This window comes from Corvus hawaiiensis, chromosome 2, assembly GCF_020740725.1.
Source record: "Corvus hawaiiensis isolate bCorHaw1 chromosome 2, bCorHaw1.pri.cur, whole genome shotgun sequence".
Taxonomy (NCBI): Eukaryota; Metazoa; Chordata; class Aves; order Passeriformes; family Corvidae; genus Corvus; species Corvus hawaiiensis.
In genome coordinates, this window is record NC_063214.1 from 54,604,937 (window position 1) to 54,623,323 (window position 18,387).

The 18,387-nt window shown below is 35.2% G+C and overlaps 1 protein-coding gene across 12 annotated transcripts in view; it reads left to right on the forward strand.

The window, feature by feature from the left end:
- NBEA (neurobeachin) overlaps positions 1–18,387 on the forward strand; it is a 467,485-nt gene that overhangs the window by 221,585 nt on the left and 227,513 nt on the right. For all 12 annotated transcript variants that reach the window (XM_048295094.1, XM_048295084.1, XM_048295082.1 and 9 more), the window contains one exon: positions 9,581–9,645. In XM_048295094.1, the coding sequence (XP_048151051.1) occupies positions 9,581–9,645 (65 nt within the window). The remainder of the gene's footprint in view (positions 1–9,580; positions 9,646–18,387) is intronic.

The window sequence follows — 18,387 nt, forward strand, 5'->3', positions numbered from 1 at the left end:
CCTTTGAAAAGTAAAATTTTGTTTGCACAGAATAGAGTAACTTTAGACATTGAAAAGGAAAGGGAAATGCAAAGTTTGTTTTCCTTTCATTTGCTACAGCAAATTAGATGCTTTTATGCTTTTTATGTTGGAAATTCCATGTTAACTACTACAGATTAGCAAGGATGTCAGAGTTTTTTTTCTTATCTGAGCTCCTGAATAAAATCAACATTGCCAGCGGCTCACATCCAAGGTATGGTCTAAATTTACATGAAATATCACATTACAAATGTCTGAAGGTACATGTCATGGATAATTCAGTTCATATGGGCAGCCTTTTAGGCTCTGAGGGATATGCAATCAAGCCTTTCCCCCAAAGGAATTTGGAGTTTCTGTGAAAAATACATTTTAAGTTTTAAAGGAACTCCTGTATGAATGGTACATCATTTGTAGGTTTGGGGAAGAACAAAAAGCACTACTCTGTGTTTTCAGAATCTTTCTTGTACTGTGACTTGTATTATATCTCTTTCCTAGTATCACTTACTGCACTAGATTAAAATTTGGGTTAATTTGAAGGCTTTGTTTTCTGTATTTCTTATATAAACCATAATCACACATCCAAATACTTGAAAAAAAATTTTCTAGATAATTGATAATAAACATGTAATGATTTTCACTTTTCCTAAAATAGGCACTTCTATTTGGATTTAGGCTATTTTAACATAAAATTGATGAAGATGTGTTATGTTTGACAAGATCTGTGCTTGATTAGCTGGTCTTTGTTCCCTCAGCCTAGTTGAGCATGTCACAGCTGTGTTGCTATTGGAGTGGCAGATTTCTTCAATAAGCCATGAAGTTTAAAAAAAGTGCATCAACTTTTGCAGTGCAGTTCCTTCTTACATCAGATTTAGATTTCAATTACTTTTTTTCATATTCTTTTTTCTTTTTTTTTTCCCGCTAACCAGAATGCTACAATAGTTCCTAATTACTTCCAGATCTTTTGCAGATTCTTCTCTTTGGGGACACAGCTTCTGAAGAAATCGAGCAGTTGTGTCCCAAATGAGTTTTGTCTCATGCCACTTGTATTTTTCTGTATCTTGTCTATTAAGAAGAGAAATTTATTTTCTTAAAAAGAAAATAGTGTATTTTCATTTAAGATATCTTGCTACTCAATCTGTTTAAAAATATAATTATTATAAGGTTAAATGCCTCATTGTCCTAAGTGGCAGAAAAAAAATTGAAACAATGTCAAGAAATTAGTCCCACTCCAAGGAGAGGTGTAAAAACAAATGAACAAACAGAAAAATATCCCAAAGATGTTCCTGGCCAGTGTAAATTCAAAGGAAATCCGGCTGAGGAAATTTGGTGGTTGTTTTATCTCTGAGAATAGAGAAAGGCCCATAAACCAGGCACTGCAAGGATTTCAGTAGACACCAGCACATCTAAATGTACATTCTGCCTCAAAGTATGGGATAGCTCTTCAGAAACTGGCAATTGCTCAACACAGAAACCAAGCAGAAAAAAAATCTTTTTCTGGTCCCTACAGCTGACCAGAAGAAGCCCTGAAATGTGCAATTCATAAAATAGAAACACAGTCCACAATTCTTGGTACTAAACCTACTGTATTCAAGGCTTCCTATAGGAGTTTAAGGAGGAATTGTCCAGCTCTGCTGTGCAGAAACCTTTTTCTTTTCATTATAGATTTTCCTCTTTTGTAATACTTTCTATCCATTTAGTCTTGTTGCCCATATTAGATCAACTTTAATTATACTTCTTGGTCTCCCTCCAGAGGTATTCCTAGAGTTCTCATAGTCTTTAATTTTTGTTAAATAAGTGATAGCCCTTTCAGAGTAACTGTGATAGCAGAACAGTTACAGAAGTGTTTGCTATTTGTCTTTTTTACATCAACTGCAATAGCAAAGGCCGAAGATAAGTTAAATATTGACTGCTTCCCTTAAGTCTAAGGAAAAAAATGAACCTGCAATTTAATCTACTTAGGAAATTAACTATGATATAACTTCAGTGATGAAATTAGAGTTGGCTATGCAAATTCCTATGAGGATATAATTTTTTAATCTTTCTTTTCCTTATCACAAAATGAGTTGGGTGTTTTACCTTTGCTTGTGTTTCCCCATTTGTCCTGTTGCATTATCCGCTGTCTCTGTTTTCATACTAGTGCAAATAGGAGACAATGCTGCATATAACATCACTGCAAAAGTCTGAATTAAAATTTGGTTTTATAGAGGAGAATGACGCAGAGAAACACACATGCAGACGTACAGAAACTCATTGTTTCAATAATCCTTTTTCCAGCATATCTTTAAAACATTTATTCTTACAAAGAGTTCTGCATCTGCTACTCTACTTCCATCCTGCAGCTTCTTCTCTTCTAACCCCACTTTTGTACCAGTGCTGATATTACAAGACTAACAACACGTGTGAGAACTGCTAAGCCATTTTTCCTCTGGTTTAGTGGGTTAAGCTGACTGAGAGCCTTGTTCAAAAGCCACCAGAGCTACTCGAAGAAAAGGACTCAGGATTGAAAAACTGGGAGCACAAAGGAGAAAAGAGAAAACACAACTCATGTTTTCATGGCAGCAAGATGTAAATTCAGATCTCTGCATCTAATGGAATCATACTCTTAGGATACAGTTTTAGTGGTCATTTTAGGCTTCTCTCTGGCCAAGATCACGCTTGCAGATGTATCATATTTTCTCCATGCCTAGCTCCATATTGCTGCTTGATCCTTTTCATCAATATATATAATGGTGGAAACAGTCACATCAACCCAAAAATTAACTAAGAGTAAAAAAGTTATTTTTAACTGATTATGCTTCTAGAGTAGCCATGAAACCAATATCTTATAGCAGGGGGCAGATCGGATGGCTGGGGCTCTAGGAAAGGCAGGTTGCCTCTGTGACAGTCAAGATACAAGAAAGGAATTTTGGCATTTGATGGGAGAAATTAGAGCAATAGCAAGAAGTTTAAATGAGCAAAAAAACACCACAGATTTTCGTGTGCTGGACAAGGCACTAGAAATGTGTATGAAATTGTCAGCAATGTCTCTCCAAAATGAGGCTTTGTATCTTCACACTTTACCACAGGCTCAAATTTAAGTTCAATAACCAAAATCTTTGTAGGTAAAGCTAGTACTTTCTAATAATAGTCTCATCCTATTTGGACTACATAAAGGTCCATTGAGAGAGAAGCAATATTTCTACTGTGTCCTTCCGCAGTATCAAATATGGTACAGCTTAAACACGTACTTAGGTTCTGATGTTGATTTTGGGCTCTTCATAATCCACCACATAGCCTATACACAAATAGGTTGTTATACACAGAGTAATTTCCAAAATGAGCTCTGGTACAAGCTACATGAGAAGCAGAAAAATTTTCCCTTTATATGTTTTTTTTTTTTCTCTAAAATTAGGTTGTTTGCTGGGGGAGGGTTTTTTGTGGTTTTTTTTTTTTGTTTTTCCCCACCTCAACTTTTCTCACCTTCTTTAAGGAATTCTGGTAAATTATCTGGAAAACTATTTTCCAAAAGATGATAGTTTTTCATTACCGTTTCTTTTTTTTTTTTTTTTAATATACACTAAAGGGGTATCAGAGAATTTTCTTGCATTGTCCACGTGTAGAATGTCTTCCAGCCCAATCTGTCTTCATCTCTTGGTCATCTGCTTCTGATAATCTAACTTTCAAATGGAAACCATTAGTATATTCTTTCCTACTTGTTGAGCAACTTTACTTTCTTCATCATTCTGCGAGGTGTCCTTACAGATTCCCATATATTCACCAAAGTAATTCTGTGTTTTGCTTTTAGTAATAAGCAGGATGTTGGTTTTTTAATCTTATACCAGAGTTATCATGAAACTTCTGGTCCTTTCTCCTCCTTGTCCTTGTCAGAGTGTTTTTGTCAGAAAATGTTAAAGAATACACATCAGTGAGATGCTGATCCAAACAACTTCTGGATTCATGGCAAAACAGGCAGGATCAGAAAACTGTAAGAATCACCTTCCCCATATCTTAATGTGGCAAGGTATCTTCCCCTGACTTCTCTATAAAGCTGCCTACACAATTGAGAAGGATCTTCGATCAGAAGGAAATGCCTGAAAAGCCAGAGTCACTTGGTATTCCTTAAAGAGCTGAGAAAGGGTACAAAAGCTCATTACTGAGACCATCATTAATAGTAAATATACATAGTTTTCAGGAGGTTCACTATAATGAAGATAATATGAGGAGTAGTTTTCTGTATATCCAAAGATTTTTTTTTCTTTTTTTTTGCAGACTTCAAATTACTTAACTACCTCTAACATCAAAAAGTGGTTGAGTAAAAAGTGGATTGGCTTTTGGAATTAATAGCCATACATAGTATACATGTTGTTAATAATAATTTTAGCATCTCTTAAATGAAAAATTTTTCCAGTCAGGAAGTAAGCTCTAGAAGTTGTGGAGATATGTGTATCTTGTAGCACATATCTTCTGTCTGTATTAGAAGATATGCAGAATTTCTACAGGATGATGAAGGTTAATTTTGTATCATCTAAATTGGCCATTTCCCTAGTGTTGTTTAAATAATATAAATGTTTTTGCAATTGTAGATTTTTTTTTCTCTTTTCTTTCAAGATACCAATGAAATGTTCCTCTGGGAATGTTTGACTTCATTTTCAAGATAAATTGGGCAATTACCACAGGTGATCATAAGGGCAATGGGTCTGTATGTTTCCAAGAAAGTGAAAAATTAACTTACCATTTCAAGTCAAGAAAATAGAGGAAAAATGAGGCTGTAGTCTTGTGAAACTGAAATCTAAAGCTTTCTATTACCTTTGTTTTATTAAATTCATGTTCACATAAATAGTGTTTTGAAAGTCTCACATTCTTTTCCTTTCTGTGATTTGGCCAGAAGCCAGGAGTATTCAAATACTTGCAGATTTTCCTCCCAGGAGGATGTCGTCAGTCATTCTGCAACTTGCTTATTGTGGGAAATAACCACTTTTAAAATGGATGACCAATTACACAAGCCTAAAATTGAACCCAAATTTATTGGAATAGTAGACCAAAGATAGATTTTATTTATCCTTTATCAGCATATCATATGTGAGTGTGAGGGAAGTATACAGGCAGTGTTACTGGAATTCTGAGACCTGATTTTCATTCTAAACAATAATGCAAGATTTTAAGACTCCAATATCTTTTGGTAAATTCTTCTAGGACTGGTAGGGACAGTTCTATGACCTTAAAAACAGAATAATCATCTCAAAAATTTATGAGACTGTGTCAGTTTTCCTGTTTTTACCTGTTTTTAATGGACATGGTTTTTTGCAGTAAAAAAACCACAAAACATTTCCTACATCTTGTAACATTTCTTTTGAATATTTCCTCCTAAATGAAGTAAAGCAAGCTGTTGGTGATTTTTGGATATGAAGTTATTGTTGATTTTAGGAGGTAACTCCACAACATGGAGTTCAATCCCAAGCTAAATTAAGTGCATGTTGTGAATTGCAAACACATTTTTATGGTTTCCATTTCCTTCTCCAGATGAAAGCTAGCACCTGTTCAGCTCCATACAAGATTTCCCACCAAATATATTCAAGGGTCTAGAAAGAAGAAAGTTGATATAATAGAATTTCATCTATCTCAATAAGTTTTAATTAAAATACAGTGATTAAAGAATTGAGGTGTCAACTGAGTTATCAGCGTCTTAGACTAGAAAATTCACTAATGTTCAGTACGAAAAAAAAAAATAAACCTCAGATCAATTTAAGACATGGAGAAGAGAGAAGTCCAATGAGGATACAATTGATTGTTAGTAGCACCTGTAGTTCAAGGAGAAGTGTAGGATGATTACTTCACCAGGTATCTCTCCATTCAGTAACTGCACTTCTTTGAGAAACTTGAAATTTATGACACAAATTTAGACTTCCTTGCAGAAAGTGGAAAGGGTGAGAGAACTCTGAGAATCACCATTTAAGATATTTTCTAGACATCATGAATAAAAATTTAAAAATTGTAAGCAAAAGATTATTTGGAAAGAAGTATAATATAAACTAAAAGAAGTTCTTAACATGCCAAGCTTAGTTGGTCCTTTTACACCCCTCCACTACTTTTTTCCAGTGTGAATTTTCTGTTAGCAATTTAAGATGTTGCTAAATTTATTCATAAATTGTGTCTGGACTGTTTTTTCCTTTTTTTTTTTTTTTAATGTGTACTGGAGATTGGAGAATTTTAAAGAAATAGAACTAGGAAAATACACTCAAAAGTAAAAATTTTAATGATATCAGAGAATAAATGAATGTACTTCATGATAAGAAAAACAACTGAATTTCAAGTAATATCTGTACTGTGTTTCGGTTCATTATTTAGTATTTTTAGCCTTTTACTTTCATCTTGATGTTATTCATCTCCTGTCCTCTGCACGAAGAGTTTTGTAACAGGTTTCAGTCTGAACCTTCTTCAAGGAAATAGTACTGATGCATTCTTTATGCAGTGACACTTTTCAAGAGATGACAGAATAGATGAGGAGGAGAAGTTAAGTGGGTATAGGAAGGTGGCAATTTCCATTATTGTAATAATTTAGTACATTTTTTATTAATAGAATTTAGTAGAATTTTGCATAATATAAATTATTTACAAAAAAACCATGCTGGAAGTAATTGAACTGAATGTCTAAAGTTATAATGTTTAGTGATTATGTATGAAGACAGTTTTTTTATTTGTTTCAGCATGAATAAAGTTAAAAACTAAATTTTGATTCTGTTTTTAGTACAAAGAAGTGATGTCATCATTCTTGAGCACTGTGTTGGACAGTCTCTAAACATGCCTCTATCTCTGAGTCTTCTACACTCCACCTTGTTCTGAGTCATCCCCACTGCCCTACCAAGCAGGAGCCCCAAAGAAAGATCAATGCATTCTTGTATAGAAATAGTTGTCTCATACATGATATTGTCAAAGGCTTCCATTACTTCAGCATGTAATTGGCACCAGCATTTTTGAGGCATGGAAAAGGCTTCAAGCTCTTGCTCTAAGGCTCAGAAGATTCATGATAAGAACTATACCAAAACCACACAAGATGTAGCCTAGTCATTCAAGCACTTAGCTGCTAATAACCAAATGACTGTGCTGTGATTCCACTCGGCTGTAGCATAAATCTTCCAACTACTGTCACTGTATCCATTTCATTTGGTGTTTATCTTTCCACTTCTTGCATCTGGGGGTTGAGAATGATTTCTTTGGAATTCAAGATGCTATAAACAAAATTGCTCCACATCTTAATCTAGTTCTTGAAGTACATGCGATGATATGAATGGCCATTGCAAAGGTAACTAATGCTGGCATTGCAGAGCATTTTCAATCTATTGTTTGCATCTTTTAAAAATAAAGTGGAAAAAAGAAAACCAGGTACCTCTTCACAATTACAGGTCATCTCTCAGGATCATGAATCTGTTACATTAAATTATGCCTAAAAGTGAGAGGAAATTGTGGCAGTAATAATTATTCCCTTAGTTGTGAATTAATGGAGGGTTGAGAGTCTTTAGTAAATCTTGTAGTAGCTACTTTGTAGTGAAACAATACATGAACCATGAATCCTGGTTTCTTTCTGCTTCTGCATCATGTTTTTCACTAGTTTTGGGTAGATAGTTGGGAAAGTTTCAAACGTTATTGTCATTAATAATTACTTCAGATAAATTGATGAGATTTTCCACCTATGGAGATATAAGAAGAGATTTTTTCACTTCCATATACATACCTTAATGGCTTGTTATGCACTTTAAGATATCTCACATAAAATCCAGTCAGCCATTTTGGATCTTCTGCAGAATCTGAGACATTTGCACTGGGCAGGACGATCTGACAAAATACTTGCAGGAATCTCTTGGGCTCTTGCAGACACAGGTAGACCCTCTGTTTCTTTTTAAAAATTAATTAGCATGCTTTCTTCTACCTGTCTTAGGAAGCCTTTTTTCCTTTCTCCTCTCTCTTTTCAACTTCCTTCCTGATTTGTAGTCATGTCAGTTCTGCTTTCCTGACTGCAAAGTCATACCAACTGTGGTGCAGAAAAGCATCTCAAAAGAAAAAGCTAATAGTGGTTTTTATAGAGTATGGTAAAAGGCTCTGATAAGAAATAAAAAATGCTACACTTTGAACACTATCTCTGACCCAGACTTTTGTTTCTTAAAGTGTCTCAAGGGGCCTGTGTTTAGGTAATAGAATTCTTGCATTCTTAGTTTCTCAGAGTGATATTCTACTCTACACACGTAATTTAACTGCTTCCAAGAGTAATATCATTGGCTTCAGTTACTGGATTTGAAAAATAACAAAATCAACAGCACTGAAGAAAGGACCTGTTACAATGGTTTTGTAGTTTATCAGCTAGAGGCTTGAGTGCTGATACTCTGTCTTCCCTAACCAGGAGTTACCTGCTCAGCAATGGGTCAAGAGTATGTTCATTATTTGGGTATTTTAGTAGCTTGCCTTTTATAAAACAATCATGACTACAAGATTGTTGTTGTTGGAATTTTTTTAAGATGCATGACTTGGTAAAATTTGTGAATTTTCATGTAATCAGTAAGAAGCACTTTGCTGATTAGTGACTGGATTTCACAGCTACTCTTTGAGAAAATTGCCTTATCTATGCCAAGCTATCTTATTTTCACCCATATTAGGAAACAAGCATTGGGAATTTCTGCCGGACTTTTTACTCTTTGGGAAAAATTAAATGAAAATTGAATAGTCCTTTAACTGTAACCCTCTACCCATTAATAACATGAAGTCTCAAGCTAGGAAATCTCTCTGTGAACTGTAATCCAGCTAATGTATTTTGATTTGTTTTTCATTATAATGCAGAGGAAATGTTTATTGCTCTTAAAGAAAAGTTTTAAGGAATTATTGCAAAAGAAAGTAATCTTTATTTGTTTGAGAGAGATCTCCACCTTTTTCATCTCAGGAATCTGAAATCTTTTGGTGTGATAGAGGTAGTGGGTTGTATGACAAAAGCTGTTTGTGATGCATCGAGAAACTTCTCTTTAACTTAGTGGTATATGAAGTAAAAGCCTGTTATAATTTAATATCAATTATGTGGTTTAAATCTGTCTGAAGTTCCATCTTGGAAATCCATGGTAACTGTAAAAGAATTTAAAAACTAATAGTTTGTTATCATAGGCTGCTTTTGTTTTCACTTATAATTGGAAGGAAGCAAAAATTGAATTCCAGGAGGGATGGATGTTACAGGGATTATTGCCTGTCCTATATAATAAAATGTACAAGGTGTAGCAGTGAAGCAACCTGAAGAAGGTACTTTGTAGCACTAATGTTCATTGGGCAACTGCATGAACTGGAGAAACATGATGTGTTTCCATATTCTCTAGACAAGGAAACTAAAGTTTGCTTAGGGGTGAAACAGAAGACATGACCACCTAAAATTTATTTGAAAATCTGAATGAATTACAGTTTTTACATGATCAGGTCATTCTTCTTTGGGGGGGTTGGGGAGAATTAAGAAATTCTGCCTAAATTCAATCTCCTAAGGAAGTCATCAGGGTCAACTTCAAAAATGTGGTTTAAAATCCTTAGGTTTTGATCATGTTATATTTTATCTTCTTAGGAATGGCAAAATTCTATTCAGAAGAATGCAGGACTTGCATTTATTGAGCTCATCAATGAAGGAAGGTAATGAATTTTAAAGCTTTTGAACAAGTAGTCATTTTGAATTTATTCCACTGGGTGATAATACTTCCTCACCATCTGTTCCAAAAAGATTGTGAAAAGGCCATGTTAATTAAAAGATTTATTTTATAGATACTTTATGTAGTAAATATTTAATTTTTAAGTGTGTAAATTTTGAAAATTTTGTTTATTGACAGAAGGAAATAGAATTCCCTTGAATTGTATATAAGTTTAGGGTTATTTGAGAATTGAACCACCATTCTCCAGAGCAGCAAGGTTGTTTTACCCAGACAGTCCAGGGAGCTCAATCTGTAAAACCATCTGCCGCTCCATCTGTTTTAGGAGCACAGCATTCATTTTACAGACATACTTCTCTATACGATAATTTCATGATTATTTTATCTAGAATTTCCAGTCCAATTTGAGTCCTGTAAACCATACACAACATTATATGAGCTTCCTTGATTTTGAAATTTTTTATGAAATATATTATCAGTCCTCAAGTAATTTTAGTTCTATATGTTCTACTCTCCACATCGTTTGTCAGTACTTCCCGCCAGCAAGCTGAGAAGCAAAGGGAGACTCTTTGGCCCTTCTGGTAGTGGAGTACCCAAGACAAATAAAACCACTTGTGCAATGTGTCTGATTTGTATTGGCCAATACATTAAATCCATTTGAATCTACACATTTTTTTATGTGCAGCTAAAAAAAAAATAAATAGCAATACACCTGTTGAAGAGATGCTGTCATTTTATGTGTGATTTCTGTTTTTTGCGAATGATGTCTCATTAGCAAAGTGAAGTATCAAATCTTCTCTTTATTGTAGGATATATTTTGTCTAGCTGATATTTCAGTGGTTAAATCATGCATTTATTTGAAATGAAATTTAGAAAATGTCAGAGTATAGAAATATAGGAATATGAATATCAAAAACACAGGAGCCTGTAATTACCCAGCATTTGGCTGGTGTAAATTCTCCTGGATTCCCTTTGCACACTGAGTTTATAGTGCCATATAGCAGTAGGAAACTTAACTCCCTCCATTGGAAATTCTTCTTGCTATAAAGTGCAAATATGAGTTTTTACACCACAATAGGGCTTACCTGAGTGGGTCATGCACATTGTACAACAAATATTACCTGGCAACAGACTGACTAATTATAGTAAGCTTATGTTCTTGGATAGTAATATGCAATACCACTTGGACCTTTTTTTTCATTTTCTCAGCCAGGATGTTGAGGTCAGATATTACTGAATGCTCACTATTGATAGAATGACCATTCTGAATGAATCCTATACATGCGTATTTTTATCGGTCAGGTATTAAGATACCAGTGAACCTTTTAATCCCCTCTAACAATGACTTTTCAAAAACAAGTAGCATTTAAGAACCGCTCCTTAAATCCAGGCAAAGGAATGTCTAATCAAACTGCCCTTGGACACACGTTCCTCCCTATACTTTTCTCAGAAAGATGTTTTAGTATAAGTGTGTGTGCGTTACTGGAATGCTCTTCTTTGCAATCAGGCTGTTTGTTTTTAATTTACCCTTTTGGGGACAAAGATAACAATCCTTTAACTGAAAATTGTTATAAATATTTATTCTGCTTAATAGCTAAACTTGTGAATGCAATTCATCAATCATAGCTAGAGAATGCAATTGTGCAGTTGTCAACAATTAACAGGACATAAACAGTTGATGAATGTGCAACTGAATTAAAGTGCTCCCTAGGATAACCTGGAATTATAAACTGGATCATTTAAAGGAATCTAACAAAGGATCTTTATAATTAAAACAAAGCAGGGTTAATGGGATGTAAAATTGCATATAATCACTGTGCAATAATGATTGAATTTTAAATTATTAAAAGCAAAATGAAGACTAAGATGATTTTGAAGGACTTTCTGGGTAAGATTTTGAGAGACCTGAGTTAATAAATCAAAAGTTTTGAGAAAGATTCTTCTTTTGAATATGGATGAAAATGTGTAGATGTAATGCAGAGGATCATGGTTTTAATATATTCAATTAGACATTTATATTTTAATATATGGATGCTATAAGGTGATTTTCTGAGTACCTAACTCTTGTTATTTCTCCTTGAAATAATTCAAATGCCTTTTGGATCTTTGAATGTATTAGAAATGTTCTTAAATAAAATATTTCAGATTAGTTGTAGTTTAAACAATTACATTTGTATTCCTGATACTTTAACAAACTTCATTTGCATTTTAACTTTGTTGATATACTGTGTTTCTAGGGTTTTTTGGTATAGATGATGTTTTTTTTGGAAGATCTGAAAAACACACAGTTTTGGAATTCAATATAGGAACACTGATACAACTTCCTAAAAATAGGACTGTTGTTAACAGCCTTTAGTGTAACAAGAGATCTGACTATAGATTTAAATTAATTCTTTCAAGATATGTAATACACCTGAAAGATTTAGTGACATCCTGGTTATGATCTTGAACTTCATGCTTCTATTTAATCAGTCTCCTGCTATGAATGTGTGATGTTGAGGGTATCACACATGTCAAGAGCTTCAATGACAGCAGCTTAATTAGGATTTCAGATTTACGTTGGGGTATACACATAAGCAGGCTTCATAATTTTAAAGCTGGATGCATCTGCAATGTTGGCTGTGAAAGGAGACATGAAAAGACTTCTTTAGGAATGATATGTGAGGGAGACTACAGCCCACATTTAAGTGGAGTAGTGATGGATGAGGTCGAAAGAAAAGGCTGCTCACTGACAAAAGCAAGAAATAAGAGCACCCACCTCAAGTAAATATATATACAAATGCATACATCTTGGGCAACTAGGAGTAGAAATTACTCCACATGTGATCACAAAATTACGACATCATTAGAATGAATGAATAAGATTTGGTGGGACAGCCTGCAGTGCATGACAGAAGTGCTGCAATAGACAATTTCCTTGGAAAAGATAGCCAGAGAAAGCAAGGAGGGAGTGTTGCCTTCTCTCTGAAGAAGAAGTTCAGATTTTTGGAGTTCTTCAGTGGGATGGAAGATAATCTGGTTGATAACTTGCAGGACAGGAGAGGAGAGTCCAGAGGAGAGTCATGGTGAGAGTTTGTTACAGACCACTCATTCAGAGTGAGGGAAAGGAAGAAGCATTCTTTAAACACCTTGAAGAAGTATCTGGATCACAAACCCTAGTTCCCCATGGGGATCTTTAATCTTCCTGATGACCTCTGGAAGTGCAACAAGGTGGGATGTGTGTAGGGAAGACAATTACTGGAGAGCGCTGGGGATGACTTCTTGATACAGGAGGAGACAACTAAGAGCGACACACAGCTGGATCTGCTATTTACCAGGAAGCAAAAATTATTATTGAATGTGATTAATTAATGGCACCTTTGGCTGTAGTTGCCATGAAATAGTGGTGTTCAAGGCCCTGAGGGAAGTGAGGATTGAGAGCAGAAGAATAGAGATTCCATGAGTGCAAATTTTAGCCTATTCAGGAAACTGGTCAGTAGGATCCCATGGGAGGCAAACGTGTGTGTCAAAGTAGCTCTCAAAGGTGTCAGGCTTTTAAGTACAGTATTATCCAAGCGCAGGAACAGGCCAGAAAAAGATATTATTGTAGAGCTCTGATGCTAAAAGAGAGTACACAGGAGGAGGAACTAGGAGCTGGCTAGAAAGGAGGAATTTAGAAGCATTGCATGAGCATGTAAGGGATATTTTCAGGAAGGCCAGTGGCCAGCTGGAAATGAAACTTGGAAGGGATATCAAGGACAACAAGAGCTTCATTAGTAGGCTGACTGAGGGAAATGTCTTGTTGCTGAATGAGGTGGATGATTTAGTCACATATATGACTGAGATGCTCAATTCCTTATTTGCCTCAGTCTTCACTAAGGTTTATCAAGGGTCTCTCTTTAGTGAAAGGGTTTAAGGAGGACATCTAATAAGGATAAGGTTTGAGTCAAGAATTCCTTGAGATGACTTGTCCCGTACAAGCCCATGATACCTGATGGGGTACATCTGATGGTTGTGAAAGTCCTTCTGAGGCTAATCACTGATCCAAGAAGTTAAGGAAATTGGGGCAGGTCTTAGGTTCCCAGAGAAAGGCATATGTTACACCCATCTTTAAAGCAGTCCTCAAAATTCAGGGAAAAGCTTGTCATTTTTTCTTCTGTCCCTTGGAAAACCATGTAGCAATCCCTTTGAAACAAGTTCTGGCTGCTTGAAAGAGAAGGTGATTGATAACAGTCTACATGGATTTACGAAAGCTAAAACATCCATTGCCAACCTGTTTGCTTTCTATGATAAAAATGATAATCAGATTTATGGTCATAGGAGTAGCAATGAACATCATTTATCTTGAGACCGGAAAGGTCCCACAATACTTGTGCATCAGAGTTAGAACTCTACATTCTGAATGGATGGACAGCTAAATAGGTAAAAAGCTTACTACTTAAATGGGGTCCAGGGTTTGTGGTTAATTGGTTGTACCTTAGCTTGATGTTTTTGACAAGCAGAGTATCACAGGGATCTATCCTGCCTAAGAGATGGATTTTAGGTCATGATCTATAAGTCTTTCAGAGCTTGATTACTATCCTCATCATCCATTTCCATCCCCCTTTATGCTTTCACAACACTCACCTCTTTAGAGATGATCTTGTTCCTTTCATTTAAATATTTTCCTTTATTTTTTACATAATTTCTTCATTTTAATTAGGAGTAGTCTAATTATAATATAAATTTAAGGCAAGAGGAGACTATATTTAATCTCAGATTTAAAATTTTAAACTTTGCTTCTGTAATTCCATCTCTGTACCTAAATGTGCTTTCTTGCTTTAGCCATGAAAATATATATTTTTAGCATATCCACCTACCTGGATCTCTGAGCATATTTAAAATTCACAGGAAGCCATTTCCTTTTAAACCTTGTTTTGTTGAAATATTCTGAAAAAATAACAATGTTTAAATAGTCTGGAAATTAGTGTTTCTTTAAATTTGGATGAATTGCTGATTCAATCCTGAAAGGAGGCTCATAAAGGCTTATATTCTTTCCTTGTTACCTCAACTGGGATTGTGGGGTAACTGCATCAAATTTTCTTTTGGACATCCCCTGTTGCAGTTTGGCAGTTCTAATGTGTTTGGTTTGTGGTAAATTATTTCACAGCCATTATTCACTGTCTGCAATACTTAAATGTTCAGGCACATGTTAAAAGGTATATCTATAGTGCCACTTGCCACATTTGATTTATGATGTGCATCTGCAGTTGGGTATCTAAATAGCTCTCAAAGAACTGATTTAGTAGTAGGGTCCAAAATAAATACTGTTCTTTGTTTCTGCTTTGATAATGATCTGGATTACAGGACAGAATGAGGACCTCACCTGAATCATCCAAGAATGCAAAATATTTGGTCTTCAGACTATATGGAGCTCAGGGCTACCAGAACAACTTGCAAAGGATTCTGGTCTGATGTGCAAAATCCAATATACGCAAATACAGTCAGAAAATAACACTGGAGAAGCAGTAGCAGTGAGAAACCATAAATAAATAAGAAAAATGATGTTTGATTATTCTGTCTTTGACAGATATAACCAAATTCCAGTGCTTTATTGTCACCCTCACCAAGTGTAACTTTTGATTGGAGGAATCCTTTATTAACTGTGTGTGGGCATTTTATGGAAATTTATCCTAGATAAATCTAATATCGTCTTCCTTTAGTAGAGGATTCCTGTCACAGATACTTCTGTAAAAGTGAGCACTGAATGTCTGTATTTCTACTCCAGCCATATATGAGCTTGGGTCTCTTGTTTACATGTGCTTCTTCATAATCTTGTCGCCCTTACTATAGCCATCCTTGTCCTACCTCCAGAGTAGTAGTTTGTGTTAGACAAAGCATACATTGTTATGGTAACCATCTGTGTATTTGTGGGGTCAGTACACCTACGGTTCTTAGGATCTGTTATAGGTTTTGGGGTATCCTTTCCCCTAGCATTGCCTGATCAGGTCATATCTCAAAGCAGATGCTGATTCTGAGATAAAAGCCATCAGTTATAACTGCTGGGCAAGGATGTTTACTATCCAGTAAACACTATTTCAAAGAGACAGATTCCTCTTGATTTAGAAAATTCCTCTGCAAAATAGAAAATCTTTATGGGGAGTGGAACAGATTCTTTGTAGTCAACTCTGAGTTTCATTGAATCTGTTACACCTTCTTTGACATTTCTGAAACATTAATAGTTATCTTTCATGAAATTTATCTTGTCAATGTCCTTATGTTGTAGATCCATAGCCAGTGTTTGCATGCTATAATTTCAAACTTTTCTCTCCCATCATTCCTCTCTTGCAAGAAATGAGACCTCCGTGTTAGACATTACTTTCCAAAATTTATAGGAATTTACTTTCAAAGTATTCATAGCAGTACTGCATCTTGTGGAACTTCAAACTCTTCAAGTTAGACTAGTTTATGAATCCTATTACAGATATCAGGTGCAATGATAGGTTTCATTTCTTATGAATGCCATTAAGAGTAATAATTTTCAAACCAACTGTTTGATGTGACACATTTCCAGGCTGGGTTTTTTGTTTTTGTTTGTTTGGGTTTTTTTTAAATTAAGCTATGGGCATATGATGAAAGTAAGTCAGAGAAACATCTGTTTCCCTGGACATGGGAGTTGGCAGAATTTCAGGAATGAGTAGAGGAAGCAAGATCTTAGCTAAATTATAACAAATGTTCATTTGGTAATCTATTTTGAAAATTACTATTTGGGAATGATCAGGGTTTTTAGTTTATTTCCAATGAAGGAATGACTGGGCAACGTAAGCTCAATCATTTTATCTAGCAGTGTAAAAACAATGAGCCCCTTCTCTCTGTGTGAGATTATTGCTAGGAACAACTGACTGCAGGGCAGCAAAGCCCAGTTAGCATAGCTAGTGAGATAAGAATTTTCATCCTTCAGTTCTTATAGGTGTACAGATTCACATCTAGATGTGTTGCAAGCATTTTGTGGTTTTTTACAGGTTTCCAATACAGTCTGTGTATAGTCTTATCACCATCTCTTTTTCCAAAACTAAAAAACTTCTTCCAGGCACTGGCTATTTATCTGAATGACTTAGTGGAATGTGGTACTCCACAATCCAGCCTTTTTAAACTCCATTATCTGTAAAACAGGGGTTTCTGATTGGTTACACATACTTTTTCACAAACGTGTAAGCACTCTGGAATTCTAAAGTAACTTTGCTGAGGACAGAATTCTGGAAAGCTAGCTACATGGATTTAAAATAACTTCTTACCTACTCCCAAACAATATTTACAAATAACTCATATTTATGAATAATCATGTCCTGAACTTGCTCTCAATCTTGTCTTGCTCATAAGTCTGAGATTCTTCCATTTTTAGCTTAAGGAGACCCCACCATTTATTCCTACAGATACTTAAGCCCTGTCATGCTTATTATGAAGTACCAGTTTATTTTAATTAGAGTTTTTTCCATATCTTCAGCTGAAAACTCCACAAAGCTAATTTCTCTGTAGAAGGATTTGAGGCACAAGTGATTTCAGACTGCTTTGTTGGTGGATTCCTTATTGAAAGTCTTTTGATTCAGTCTAAAACCAAGTCAAAGCTGTTTCTTAGTAAAGGAACTTAATCTGTGGTTTGTAAATTTGTGGACATTAATATAAATCAAGCTTGTCTGGGTGAAGAGAAACTGTAAGTTACCAAGTCACGTTTAATCTCTACCTTATGCGGTAAGGATTGGCACACAGAGAGGAGATAAGATTTTTTGCTGGTTATCAGTTCTTGATTGAGATCAGCTCATCTGGCAAGCACAGGTGTCTTCAATACTGGTAGGAGTTTCAGTGGTGCAACTGAAGAACACAGGATAAAGCCAAACATTTTTCAAGGTCAATTCTTAAACTTTTTTTTAACTCAGGACTTTTGTTTTTGTAAATCGTGAATTACTGAGAGTGAGTATAAAAAGTACAGCAAGCCTGTGGTGAAACTTCTTATAAAACTCCTTAGTGCTTTAGAAGTACTACTTATGTAGAAATTTATAAGTATGACCAGAAGGCCTGATTCCTCACTGTCTCAACATTAATGTAGCTACTAGGTCTGTTGAGGGTGGTGCTTGCTAAGACAGGATGAGGTTTACAAGAGTGAATGAGAGCAGTGGCTCTAACTCAGTCACAGTGATAAGGATATCTCACTAAAGAACACGTTTTATTTCCAAAGGAGAATAAAAATTGTACAGCTCTCGAATTTTAGGTCATCCCTTTGTATAGCAAGTATACATGCATTCTTGTGCCTCAAGCTCCTTCTTGCTGGGATTGGTCACTCCAGTACAGGACGATGGTCAGGGAAAGATAGAGGATAGACTTTTCCCCAAAAAGGGAATGCTCTGTAAAAAACTGTGGATGGGAAACCTGGTTGGATAGATGACAGAAATATCAATCAGGATATATTGGGTGGGTTTCAAACCTGCATTAATATAAATGTTATACAATGTAATGTACTACATAAATATTTTATAATGTTACGGTACATGGAATTCATATTCTTGAAAATATATGCTAATGGCTGGATCTTTTGGAAATATCTGAGGAAGTAAAAGACAAATCTATCACTGAAATTTTCGTGTGCAAAATCATAGAACATAGTGCTAAGAAAAAGGGAAACACCATTTTAGAATTGCATCAGAAAGAGTTTCCATTGAAATAAGGCAGCAATTATGTTACAATGTAAATAGTAACTAGAATTTGTCTAGAATAT